Here is a 14,436-nt window from a genome sequence, read left to right on the forward strand (position 1 = left end):
AAAAGACTTTCATCCCTGCATGTGCAATGAACTCGGTCCTTTGTTTGCCCTATTGAAGACAGTATGTGTTAATCTAATGGCATAGTCCACTTTGTGGCTTCCTTTGTAGAGTGTGAACTTAGGGACTTACTTAGACTTAGGTCCTCCCGCGCCGTTCGACGCATTGGGCGGCAAGCTGTCTCCAGAGGCCAGAGAAAAAAAAATCCAGTATATGTCTGTATTCTCTGGTCATAATGACCTGCTTTGTGATGAGAAGCAGTTTTTACTTTAGCTTTTATTTATTTTTTTATTTTATTATTTATTTTAACATATTATTACTAAATAAATACTAAATATTACTAAATATATAGTTCGAGTTTTTTTCCGCTTCTGAAATCGAATATATTCTCCTGGAAATCTCCCGAAACCCTAATCACAGAATAGTGGGGGAACCCTGATTTAAATCTATTGGTCGTTTGAATGTAATTTATTTTTATGATATACAATTTAAAATATGTTCATAATCTAACTCTAAACGAAAGGAAACAAGAGTAGCAAGGAATTCAATTCTACATGCTTGGAATTGGCAGTCCTTTGATGTCGAAAGAGAAAGAATTCGGTGTATGACGTCTCTCGTATATTACCTTCTGCCCCTGGCCACTCTGCAGACGTATGCGAGAAGTCAAGCAGAAAGAATTGACCTACTTCTTTATCTGCGTCAACACTTATGGCTGCTTAATTACGTCATGCTGTTTGTGATATGCTAGCTGCATGCTTGTGTGTGTGTGTGTGTGTGTGTTGTTTACCACTAGAAGGTAGTGTTGTCACCATGGCAACCATCAACTCAAAAGGGCAAGCTGTGTCCTTCGTGCGTGAAAACCGTCACAGTAGAATGGCCAGTCACTACTTTGGTACGAAGTATTAGCCCAGAGTGTTGGAATATATCCACTGGCTTGTTGGGGTAATTAAAACCAACACACTATAAAAGTTTTCCTGTTTTATAACGAAATATACATATGTCACAGGGGTAAACTTATTACACATCTTTTGTAACTATTCTTCAGGGCAGGGGCTTGGTGTTCAGTTTTGCGCCCATGTCATATTTTCTGTTTAGATGTAGGGATTTGTGTATGGGCGTGTAATGTTGTTTATGCGATTGGTCTGAAGAAACTGAGAAAGTACAACGTGACTATAAAATCTATAGGCCTACATTACATAGAAAACGTGTTAGATTCAAGTCAGATGTGTCTGTTTTTTTGTTCTGTCTCCTATATATTGATTTATATTGATCTGTTTTGTCTAGCTTGATTTCTTTGTTGACATCGCCTAAACAAGTTCGACAGAGATCGCTCGGTGTGAAACGGGGCGTGGATACATGTGAGGTGAACATGTTTATTTGCATACTGGGAAAGATTACAGTGGCGCTGAGCTTTGTGGGAACAACAAAAAAACAACAACTGCGTTACCAATGTGTAGGGGGGAGACAGTTCCACTTGACTTGTTATGCCAACATCTTTTTTTTCCTCTCTCTCTCTCCTTGTTGTTACCGGACGTCAGCGTCCAGGCTGTGACGTCATGCACCTGGAGCCCAGGTATTTTGAACAAAGTTCAATGCAGGTATTTCTGCTGGCAGCTCTGCCTAAAGCACCGGGGAGGGGGTGGGGGGGGGGGGAGAGTGGTGACGTAGACATTGGGCCGTGGTTTTTATTCTGTTGACTTTATTGAAATGTTCACCTTACTTGGGACCGTCTGCATCAACATCCAGTTAATTGTGTTCTTTCTTTTTATAAACTTCTATAATTAATCTAACAGAACAGATGGAGAATTTATAATTTAGTACAAACGGATGGATGCCTGGCCGTGTGTTATGCGCTCTGGGCTGTAGTTTCAATGGTTAAAGGTGCATACCCTGCCTACTGCCTTCAATCCCTGTCGTCCAGCTTGAGGTTTGGGATAGAACGTAGTAATCGTGGGAACCGTGGTCGAGAGGCTAAGTACGCTTGAACTTGACTTGGTTTGGCTGCATATGAGGGGGTCTCGAGGTTCGACACCCGACTCGGGCAGAGTTGTGTTTACTGAGCGCCTAAAGGCAGCACGGAAAACTACTCTTAGATGCCTCCCCCCCCCCCTCCCCACAGCTCCACAACTGAGATTGGACCAAAGCGCTCTGAGCATGCTATAAGCGTGAAAGCAGCGCTATATAAAAGCTATAATTTAATTTTAATTTAATCGTCAATCCTGAAGGAACGTCCGACCCAACAGACAAAAAAAAAAAAACAACTTCATCTTCAATGGATACCAGCACATATTGAACTAGAAGGAAATGAGAAGGTTGAAACACTCTCCAAGAGTAGGAGAACAAACTCACAATTAAACATTGCACTCTATACAGAAGAAATGAAGAAACTAATAGTGAATAAAATAAATGAGAAATGGATAAGCTCTCATCCGAATCACAAGAAAGATAACACCTATTATAAGCTATCCCCGACAAGATCAACGTCTAATCTTTCGACTCAGGACCGGACACAACAGAATGAGACAACATATGTTCCGGGAGCTCAAAATTGTAAATTGGCAGTGAAATCTGCCCATGTGGAGTGTCACCAAAGAATGCTGACCATGTCTTTCAAAACTGCATTCTTTACCAAGCGACCCGAACAAGACACCAAAACACCCCAATAGAAAGAAAACTATTTGGAGAGTTCCCGGCGCAGTTCGTCTCATGTATTGGTCTAGTCATATGAACGCTCCAACATGATAATGAGAACGAGGAAGAAGTCCGAAACATGTCGAACAAACATGTCCTCATAGTCTGGGCAGGGAATGCGCAGTCGTCTCGAGCCTTGCCGGCTGTTCTCCGCTTCGCCCTTGCTGCAGGAGGTTTTTGCTAGGTCGTAATCATCTTCAATCCTGAAGGAACGCCCGAAACGAACAATTCAAGCCTCGGGGAATTGAGCCTATGCATTTAGCTGCACTTTAGCATGACAGAAATGTGTTCATAGCATCTTTGGTATCATAATACATTTTATGACTCACTCTGTCTGTCTGGTCCAATGTTTGTACACTGCCAATGAGAGAGGTTCTAAACAAGGCAAAAGACAGGGAGGAATGGAGAAAGACGGTCAAGTCTTGTTTGGTGCCCCAACGGTCCAACAGACTATGGGATAGGTAAAGGTAAAAGGTAATATCGACTCTGTCTGTGTGTCTGGTCAAATGTTTGTACACGTTATTTCTCCCACACCTAATCTTGAATCAAGTTAAAACTTTGCACAATTATTGATTGGCATAGACAAGACACGAATCAATAAAACACCAAAAAAGTAGTCAATTAATTACTAGTAATCAATTATTTAGTTTGATACCAACAAGGGAAATTAATCCATCAGTATTCATCGATACGACTAAATATGGAGAGTTTCGTCCCCTTAGATAATTGAACACGCTATTTCTCCCACACCCGTTCTCGGATAAAGTTGAAGCTTTAATCAATTAATTATGGTACCTAACAAATAACTGATTCGTCAATTAATCATTGGTAATAAAGTGCTTTGTGTAGTGTCGAATAAGGGAAACAACTTCTACATTATTAAGAGATATTTGTGTGTGCAGAGTTGTTTACCTCAAATAACTTTGTGTTTTTTCTTTGTTGTTTTTTTTTATATTATTTTTTTTATGTTATGCTTGTTTTGTTATTTTGACACAAGTCTATTGCCTGGAGGAATACAAACATTAAGAGGGGCATAGAATGTGGGCTGTTTCATTAAATAATGTTTCTATTGAGACCCAGAAGTTTTTCGGCACATTGATGTTAAAATTTTTTTTTTTCTTTGGCGAACGGTTAACGTGCGTGTGTGTGTGTGTGTCGTGTAGCCAGCACAGGGAGCCCGATAAACAGCTTTCTATAGCGTGCTTCGGATTCTAATCTATTGGGATTCAGAGACGCCCTAAAAAAAAACATAAAAGAAAATCATTATAAAGCTTACATCAACTCACTCTGTCTGTCTGGTACACTTTTTTGTTCACGATATTTCACCCACCCCCAATCTTGGATCAAGTTGAAATTTCGCTCAATTATTTCTTGTACCTGACAATTTTTTTTTACCTTCTTTTTTTTACCTATCCCTTGGTCTGTTGGACCGTTGGGGCACCAGGCAAGATTTGTCGACCGTCTTTCTCCATTCCTCCCTTTTTTTGCCTTGTTTAGAACCTCTCTCAATGTCAGGCCCGTCCGTTCTTTAATGTTGTCCTCCCATCGCTTTTTCTGTCTGCCTCTTCTTTTTTTTTGCCTGGCACTGTTCCCTGAAGGAAGGTCTTTGCGAGCCCCGTAGATCTTGTAATGTGGCCATAGGTTTTAAGCTTTCGTCTTTTTACAAAAAGTTAGCAGGTCGTCAGGGGCAATACAAAAATAAATTTAAAAAAAAATTACCAATTAGTTAATTAATTTTTGGGAATTAATTATTTTGTTTGGTATCGAACAAGGGAAAGAAATATGCACTTGACAGATGCGGCATTTAAGTTCAATTAGTTCCCTTTTTACTTTTTGTAGAGATTTAGTTCGTCGCTTAAAAGTTTGAAACTAACAATAAGTTCTATTTCCACGAGCACTTCGCTGGCACAGTGGTTAGAGTGTTTTTGCTTTAGGAGGCTTGAGTCCTCTAGTCATGCAACTTTTTAAAAAGAAATGCATTTAAAAAGCTTTCACGGTAACCTTTACACTTATACCCCTTTCTCCCACGCCTCCCCCCCCCCCCCCCAAACTGGTTCAGACAAGTGATAGGATCATAGCGTATTGAGAAAGCTTAAAAGCATGAAATTGCGCTAAACAAAAACTATTGTTAAAAACATTTCTAATCGAACAGATTTATTATTGTTGGGTCTAAATCCATTACAAATTTAATTGCATGACTGATCCAAACTAATTATTACAATGACACTTCGTATAAGCTTGTTTTTTTTTTTATTAAAGTAATTTTTATGTTTTTCTTGATCTACTGCTTATGTTACATCGCTTTAAATTTGACGTCATCATTGACACTAATCTGATACTCAAGAGACCTACTGACACACGCACAGACAGTCACACACACACACAATGATCTATGCGTTCATATTTCGTAGACAATGTTGTCTGACCCCCAGTCCATCGACTTCCAGGCCAGTGAACATCGATCCCAATTGTTGTTAGCCTCAAACCTATAATATCGCAGCTTCTATTTTCGGATGTTGTTAGTGACCTTGACCCATGACGTAATACAATCAAACATAATTGCATCTTCCCATGATTCAAAACTAGAGCGATAGAAATGCAATCTGAAACTTGTTTTTGTTCTTTACGGGTGTCTACGTCCTGTTCATGTTTCACAGTACGGGGGGTTAAATATATAGAATCATCTGCGTAGATACATTGTACACGAATGTGTGTGATCCAAAATGCTGTCTCTACCTCTGTCAATGAGAGTTAAACGATTTTGCAAGTTTTTCATTTGGGTGTACACCTGTTGATCCAGTTTTATTAGCAGGTATTTCTGGGTAGTGACAACTGCTATCCAAAATCCAACGGCTCGGTTACGCTGAACGTCACCTATAATAGAATCATTAGGCCTACGTGCTCGCATGGGCTTACTTTTGTGTCTGTGTGTTGGTGTGTGCCCTGCTTGTGTTTACTTCTGCGTGTGTGTGTGTGAGTGTCCTACTGTTAAAAGTACAAGTGACCCAAAATGCATGTCTTCACGTCACGGATGTACACCTGTACTGTCTACCTTGATCTAAATACGGGAGTTTTGTTAAGCCCCCCCCCCCTTCCTTTTCTCCTTCTCCTAAACAGTGTTACACCACCCCGGCCCTACATACCCGCCCCCCTCCACCCTTTTTGTTGTGCCTCTTGTTTGTCAAAGTTTACAGAACCTAGACATGGAATAGAGATCTAGATCTATTTATAGAGAAGAGAGATGCGGCGGAGGGGGGGGGGGGGTGATAACTGGTTATGATTTAGTGCTTAAAAAAGAAACAACTGATTCCTGTGTCAGGATGAAAAGGTTTTCCTTTTTGGTTATCCTTGTGTTTGGGTGTTAATGAATTATTGGCTCATACAGATGTCATGTGGTGTGTTTTTTTTTTTTTGCTGACTCATTTTATACCAAATGTGGGGTGTTTAAGTTATTACTAAGTTATTAGACCTACAGAGACACAGAATTATTTTTTTTATTTTGGTTGTATTGTCCTGGAGGAAGGGGCGGTGCTTTGCCTTTAAACTCCCACTTTTTAAGGCACACACACTGACACACACAATTTGTGTTCATGACCTGCTTTGTTCAGAAATATCTACATAGTTTGAAGTTAATCGTGTATGTTTAGTCTAGAAATTGAAGAGTTTACAAAACAAAGGGCCACATTTGATCACTTAAGTCATTAAGATCAGTAGTCCAATGCATCCTGTCATGGTGGCATTGACTGATTGTCATCTCGTAATTTGATCTCTGTAGTAGTCAAACGATTTAATGATTAGTGAATCGATCTGTGTGTGTGCTGGGACTTTTATTGATTATTGTTCAATTTTTATAAAAGCTGTTCCAGTCGTAGTGTTTCGTCTTGTAATGTGTCTTTCTGTGTTGCTTTATGCAATCTTATTGTGTCTTGTAGTGTGCAATCTTAGTGTGTCGTGTTTTGTAATTTGAAATCTTAGCGTGTCATGTTTTGTAATTTGCGATCTTGGTGTGTCGTGTTTTGTCATTTGCAATCTTAGTGTGTCGTGTTTTGTCATTTGAAATCTTAGCGTGTCGTGTTTTGTCATTTGCAATCTTAGTGTGTCGTGTTTTGTAATTAGCAATCTTAGTATGTCGTGTTTTGTCATTTGCAATCTTAGTGTGTCGTGTTTTGTCATTTGCAATCTTAGTGTGTCGTGTTTTGTCATTTGCAATCTTACTGTGTCGTGTTTTGTACTTTACAATCTTACTGTGTCGTGTTTTGTACTTTGCAATCTTAGTGTGTCGTGTTTTTGTAATTTCCAATCTTAGTGTATCGTCCTGTGCTGTTTTGCAATTTTAGCATGTCGTGTTTTGTAGTGAGCAATCTTAATGTCTTCTTTTGAAATGGACAATTTTAGTATGTCGAGTTTTGTTGTGCAGTCTTAGTGTGTCGTGTTTTGTAGTGTGCAGTTTTGTGTGTCGTGTTTTGTAGTGTGATAGCTTAGTGTGTCGTGTTTTGTAGTGTGACAGCTTAGTGTGTCGTGTTTTGTAGTGTGATAGCTTAGTGTGTCGTGTGTTGTAGTGTGCAGTTTTGTGTGACGTGTTTTGTAGTGTGATAGCTTAGTGTGTCGTGTTTTGTAGTGTGATAGCTTAGTGTGTCGTGTGTTGTAGTGTGATAGCTTAGTGTGTCGTGTTTTGTAGTGTGATAGCTTAGTGTGTCGAGTTTTGTTGTGCAGTCTTAGTGTGTCGTGTTTTGTAGTGTGATAGCTTAGTGTGTCGTGTTTTGTAGTGTGACAGCTTAGTGTGTCGTGTTTTGTAGTGTGATTGCTTTGTGTGTCGTGTGTTGTAGTGTGCAGTTTTGTGTGTCGTGTTTTGTAGTGTGATAGCTTAGTGTGTCGTGTTTTGTAGTGTGATAGCTTAGTGTGTCGTGTGTTGTAGTGTGATAGCTTAGTGTGTCGTGTTTTGTAGTGTGATAGCTTAGTGTGTCGTGTTTGTAGTGTGATAGCTTAGTGTGTCGTGTGTTGTAGTGTGATAGCTTAGTGTGTCGTGTTTCGTAGTGTTGCCATCCTACTGTGTCCTGCTGTGTTCCAATCCTATTATGCTGTGCTGCTCAAGACAAGACATTGATCCCAGCGTGTAGCAGCTCTATATCGATTGACTCTTGAAATCTCGTCAGACTGGAAAACTAACGTCATCTTGATCTAGTTGTGCTGGGCCCAATCAATACGTATACGAGGGCAGTTGCACTGGGATGGACAGTTCACCACAAAAAAAATCTCATTTAGCTTATTCGATTTCTGAATACAGTTCAAATGTAAAAAAAAGCATATAGATCTATATGTATATAGCCTTACTGACCCAAAACAAACAAACAAACAAAAGAGATTTAGACAGAAGGGAGGAGGGAGGTGTAAACAAAACGGAAGGAGAGAGAGAGGAAGAAAGATAGGGAGAGAGGAAGGAAGAGGGAGAGAGAGAGGAAGGGAGAGAGAGGATGAGAATAGTGGAACACAGGGTACAGTGGACTGATCTTACTTTTCAATTGATTTTTAGTTTTCACTATTCTGGGTGTAGCCAGGAGGAAAAGACTCGAGTGATGAATTTCTGGATGAATAGCTTCTTTGTTTTCCACTGTATCTAGCCTTCTCTTGTATTTAATCTGGGAAAAACATAAGATCTACAATGGCTGTTTTAGTCTTAGACTTAGTCTTAGTATGTTTTTGTCATTTACGACAAAGACATTGTATGGAATTATCTTCTTATCTTATCTTATATAATACAGACGTTACTTCAGAAAAGAAGATGATTACGTCCTACGCGTCATGCATTTAGTCATGCATATTAACCAATGACTTAAATTCTGCCAAGTCACTGGTTTTTCCTGGCTAGCTCAGGGCAACCCATTCCATGCTCTAATAGCACTAGGGAAGAAGGAGTATTTGTGCAAATTCGTCCTAGCATATGGGACGAGGAATGTGCCTTTAATGTGAATTGTAGGAATACACTGAGCCGGCAAGTGCTGATGTTAATATCGCAGTAAAGACTCCAGAATGTAATGTGAGGAAAAGGTTAGGGTTAGGTATTCTTGCGAGTCAAGAGAGAAATGTAATTTCCCAATGACTGAAGCGATTCGTTCATTGCTTTCCCTGGATGGTGACTACACTGGCGATACCAACAAGCGCTACAGCCAATGTTACTCCTCGTGAAAGACAAAATTATTATTCTTACATTCGTTGTTATTAGAAATTACTGAATTGGTATAAATAATTACTTTTGAATTGTATCTACCCATTGTATCTACTGCCGTGGCTGAGCGGTAAAGCTCTTGATTTCCGAACCAAGGGGTCCTGGGCTCGAATCCTGGTGAAGACTCGCGATTTTTAATGTCGGGATCTTTAGGGCGCCTCTGAGTCCACCCAGCTCTAATTTGGTACTTGACTTAAGTCGGGGAAAGTAAACGCGGTTGGTCGCTGTACTGGCCATGACACTCTCGTTAACCGTGGGCCTCAGAAGCAGATGACCATAGATCGCAAGGTATGAACGGGGAAACATCACTGTATTTGGTCCTGTCTTGGGCATTGGCTTCCTCCAGACTTCTCGGTTCTGGGCAAGTCATTCCAACTTGTCCCCGCGTCTTGCTTGGCTTCCAAATCTTGGTGCCATGTATTCCTGGGTCGTCTCCTCTTTCTCTTTCCTTGTGGGTGTCCAGGTGAGGGCTTAGACACTGTAATGATGTTCTTGTGTGGCTCCTCCTCCTCCCCCCCCCCACCATCCCAACAAGAGGACCCACAGAGCTGTAGCTAATCTACAATTTATTTTTATTTTTAAATCTACTTTTTTATTATTTGTAAAGATAGATTATTAACGGATTTTTGCGTGACCGAAACTACATGCGACTTTTTTATGTACATGTCTTTTGAAGAGTTTAAAAAAAAAAAAAAAAAAAAAGTAAACCGACCACATTTTATCAGTCATTAAGGTGTAACTCTTTATGTACAAGTAAAGTAGTCATTTATAGTTTTAGTACCGTCACATGATTAGTGCATCGATCTGTTTGTGCTGAAATTACCGTTTTATTGATGAGGTTTTCAGTCGTATACTAGTCGTAGTCTGTCATGCTGTGTTGTCAGTCGCTGTTGATTTAGTCATATATTAGAGGGGAGTGGTGGCCAAGTGGTAGAGCGCTTGAACCACCAGGGGGTTTTCTGGTTGACTTGCATTTTAAATTTCGGAATTTTTAGGACGCCCCCCCCCCCCCAAATGAGTTTACCCAACATTAGTCTGGGAAACTAAAGGCGGTTGGTCATGCGGTGTCCACGAGACACCTTCGTTATCCCTCGGCCGTAGAAACAGATGACCTTCATATCGTCTGCCTCACATATTGCAATGTATGAAAGAGGTATTTAGTCGAATATAAAGTAAAATCTTATGTTACTTTTCGGTAGAATTAGGAATTTATGATAAATAGTTGTTTTTTTTACACCTAAAATACTGATATTAAACAAATAAAGTTCCCAATACATTTTTTTTCCTCACTTCGAGTCACTATTATTTACAATGCGCTGAACATCTTTTTAATGAGAAATTTCTAGCAGACGTTCTCAAGGAATATCATAGAATCTTTGTTTTATTAATTTCATTATGGAAAGGTGGGAATGACATTTCGGATCGCGTGCTCCATTTTGACCTTCACCCGGTAAAGTGCCACTCACCCCCCCCCCCCCCCCACCCAACCCACACCACCGCCTGTACGTACTAGTGTTACTTTCTCTTCCTAAGAGATGAGATCCTAAGATTCTTGGAACTCTACGCCTATGGAAGCTTGCCCCCATCTGCCTGTCTGAACAAATTTCTGTCCGGGAAAGATCCAAGTAGATGTAAATTATTACATCCCTATTACCGATGGCTCGTATCCCAAGACGCTCGGCCTAGAAGCGTGTCCAAAGGCCGAGCACACCAGAACTCTATATTCCTTCTCTTCTCTTCTTAAGAGTGGGCCTTTGAAAAGCGGTGTGGATGGATAGTGACATGTTTTGTGGGGCTTTCTTCCTTCCCTACCAGTGCAGTGGACTCGGACCTTAGGCACCTCCAACGGGAGTTCTTTTTACAAAGCTTAAATCAACTTTCTCTGGTTATTTCTCCCACATTCGTTCTCGGAGCAAGTTGAAAGTTCAAACAATTATTTATTGTACCTAACAAAACATGAATTAATTTGAAAAAAAAAAGTCAATTAATTATTGGTAATTCATTATTTTGTTTGATAGAAAGGGAAATAGCTTCTATATTATTGAGATATATGGATGCAAATGTGGAGTTCTTCTCCTTAGATAGGCTTTGTCGAAATGCATTCAGTTGATCTTGTGTGCTCGGACTCAGGGCAAATTTTTTTGGGGCACAAAGGGTGACCACGTCTCAAATTGACACTTTAACTAGGCCAGCATCACCTTCAAGTTGTTTGCAAGATGCATCGCTCACCCACCCGCGCGCTCCCGGCTCCTACCTCACATTTCGGGTTCGTCTGCTCCAGAATAAGACTAGGCCAGCCGAATGACACCCCCCCCCCCCTTTTTTTTTTCTTTTTACATTTACTCTCCCCCTCTTCCCTCTGGTCCCTTCACCCCCAACTCCCCGCCCACAAAAAAATATTTTTTTGTTCTCCTTTCGTTTTGAACAACGCAATACGCAAGAGCGGGCTACAGCACATAAACAGGCGCACACACACACACACGCCAAACACAGGCACACATAGACACGGGAGTCTTGCCTCATCGGGACGGTTGAAATGTGCGTGTATGTGTGTGTGTGTGCTATTCGCCAACCTTGCAGTCGGTCGACGGCCGTGTGCTGTAATCTTCGGGACGTTGATTCTCGTCGGCTGCTGTTTACATCTAGACCCTACTAGTAGTGTGTGTTACTGTGTTGTTCTTTATGTGTTACAGCATAGATCGAATAGCGATAGATTAGTATTTAAATTCTTGCTAGATCTAGATCTAATATTTTCATTGAAACACAAGGGATCCTATTGATTAGTTGAATTGCTATGGTCGTGACGTACTACTCTGACCAAGTAAGATTTTTTTTTGTTTTAACTAAAGGTTTTGACTTGACTGGTTTTGAGTGACTGTAGAGTGTAGCCTGTATCATAAACTATAACTATAGATCTATATCTATATAGTTCTAGATCTATAATATATTCTATATACTAATATAGAATCTAGATAGATCTAGTTCTAGAATGTCAAAAGTCATCTGTAGTAAAGACCTTGTCTAGACGTAGAATTGAATACTACTAGTCTACAACTAGATTTAACTAGATCTAGATAATTAGAATCTAGTAGATAGATCTAGAATAGACAAGTTTAGATCTATTATGTCTGTATAGATCTAGAATCTAGAATAGATGGCTTATAACTAGATTAAGATTAAGATTATATCTATTCTAGATCTAGATATACTTCTAGATCTAGTATCATGATCTAGATCTATAATGAAATCTAATGTATTCTACTACTAAATTCTAGAATCTATAATAATCTAATCTAGATCTATAAGTCTATAGTTAATCTAGACTCTAGATTTATAGTTAAGACAGATTTGATTAGTCTTTTAATCTTGTCTCTATGGTTTCTATATGTCTTTTCATTTATGATTTAATCTAGATCAGATTCTACAATAGATCTAGCTAGTATAATATAATGTATTGTAAGGTTAAAGGTAGAGAGTGTGCTGTGTAGCTTCTAAGACTAAGACTGCTTTATTGATCCTTATTATGCGCCTTATGGAAATTAGTTGTGATTACAAGGACTCTTTTCTCATATAAAAACAACACAACAGAAGCATTCACAATCACATAAATAGAACAGACAGAACATAAATAGTTCGTTCAGCGACTACACACAGGCGTCACATGAATCTTGGTCCTTTTCAAGTTTCTTGATCAAAGGGTCGTGTAAAGAGACAAAAAGATCAATACATTTACAAAAAGATGTTTCTAGATTAATTCTAGATCTAGAGTGTAGACGAGCTTTGATACGATTTTTTTTATTGATCTAAATTCTACATTTAGATCTAGATCTAGTCGTAAAATTTAAAATATCGAATATCTAGAACTATAACTAAGTCTAGATATTAATGAGTTGATCTAGATCTAGTACTGGATCTAGTAGTGGGTGGATTATATATATTATAGATTTAATCTACTCACTCCTATCCAGACTTAGTTGTTACTGCACTGTACCATTTGTCAGCCCATTAGATGGATGGCTGCCTGGTCGTGCGGTTTGCGCTGGACTGTCGTTCGGACTTATCGATGTTCCCGGGTTCAAACCCTGCCCGCTCCCATCCCACATCGTCCTGCGAGAGGTTTGGACTAGGAAGTAAACTATTTTCAACTCTGAAGGAACATCCGAAACATGTAAAACAAACATTATATATTATAATGTGTGTGTGTGAATTTATATATATATATATAATGCTGGAGTTTATTTTGTATGCTGTACTGGACCCCTTTAATTTTTTCTTGCCATCAAGATGAATTCAATTATTTGAGAGAGTGTATGTACATTGTAAGGTGTGCTACTTGTGACATGATCTATAGGTCACTTAATTGTATTAAAAGAAATGTGTGCGGAAGTGTAGTCGACATTAATTCATGGACCTTAATCCTATTAAGGAATTGATTCATTACTCTGTTAAGATTCGCCCATACTCTGTATTCATCTAAATTATTTGCTTGTTGTATTGTCAGGGAACACTTAGATACACATACTAGAAACTAACAAAACAATTCTTGTACTTTTTTTTTTTTATCATCAGGACTTTTCAGAAAATGTCAAAACATATGTTCATTTTTTTTTCTGCATAAGATAAACATGTTAAATGTAAGCCAATATAAAACAAAGCTTGTCTTCTGGCCCGAAGATCAACTCTTTCTCTCCTAATCGACGATTCCATCTTTGATTTTGACATCATTAAAATAAATTAATGTTTAATTTTGTAAACTTGACTTTATGTTCTGTAAGAAGAGCATGCATTTCCCCTTTACTTCTTTACCAAATACAACATTTTCTGAGAACAAACAACAAAGCTATTGGGGCCCAATCATAACAAGGTAGTGAAATAGTAATGAGCAAAATGAAGAATTCCTTCGAAATGTTGGACACAAATAACTGCGGAGAGAAAGAGTTAACGAGAGTGCAGTATTTCACGTGCTGTCTTCTAATTCTATGTCAGTCAAAGCAAGTTGGTGCCTAAACTGGTCATTAAAGCGTTTCCGTGGAGCACCTCTGTTAAGTCGACCACTTTTCAGCTTACCAAAAAAAAAAAAGACTGCCTTTGGGCAGTGCCCCCCTTACGGCATATGTGCCCTGTCCAGCCTAACTGACGGACCATACGAAGTCCCTCTCTACTTTCCATACTGGCGTTCGCATGGACATAGCTGTTTGCAGTGAGGTCTTTCTACCATATGTCTGTGATGGAGCGCAAAAATTTAAAATAGTCGAAAGTGGGTGATTTTCTAATACATATCACCAAGACAACCACTTATATTTGTAAGCTAAACATCTTTTTGTTAACTTATTAAAAGTCTCTTTACAATAGCAACATTTTATTTGCTCAAATTATCAGATTTCACACAAGCATTATTCGATACTATTTTTGCTGTTAGGTTCTACCTTTTGTTTGCATGTTAAATCAAAGCTCTCTTGTTTACTAGATCTAGTTGCTGCTTGGCGCAAGTAGTTTTGACGCTGTAAATAAACACTTAAAAATT

General features: G+C 39.1%; 1 protein-coding gene across 2 annotated transcripts in view; it reads left to right on the plus strand.

Annotated features, from left to right (window-relative positions):
* The window catches only part of LOC106065024 (nuclear hormone receptor HR96-like), a 64,577-nt gene that overhangs the window by 24,711 nt on the left and 25,430 nt on the right, over positions 1-14,436 (plus strand). The window contains exon 1 of one of the 2 annotated variants that reach the window (XM_013223767.2): positions 11,421-11,733. The exons of the other annotated variant lie outside the window; for it this stretch is intronic. Coding sequence (XP_013079221.1) covers positions 11,707-11,733 — 27 coding nt within the window. The 5' untranslated portion in view covers positions 11,421-11,706. Of the gene's footprint in view, positions 1-11,420; positions 11,734-14,436 lie in introns of those variants that run through there. 2 annotated transcript variants of the gene reach the window in all.

Source organism: Biomphalaria glabrata, chromosome 1, assembly GCF_947242115.1.
Source record: "Biomphalaria glabrata chromosome 1, xgBioGlab47.1, whole genome shotgun sequence".
In the NCBI taxonomy this organism is placed as follows: Eukaryota; Metazoa; Mollusca; class Gastropoda; family Planorbidae; genus Biomphalaria; species Biomphalaria glabrata.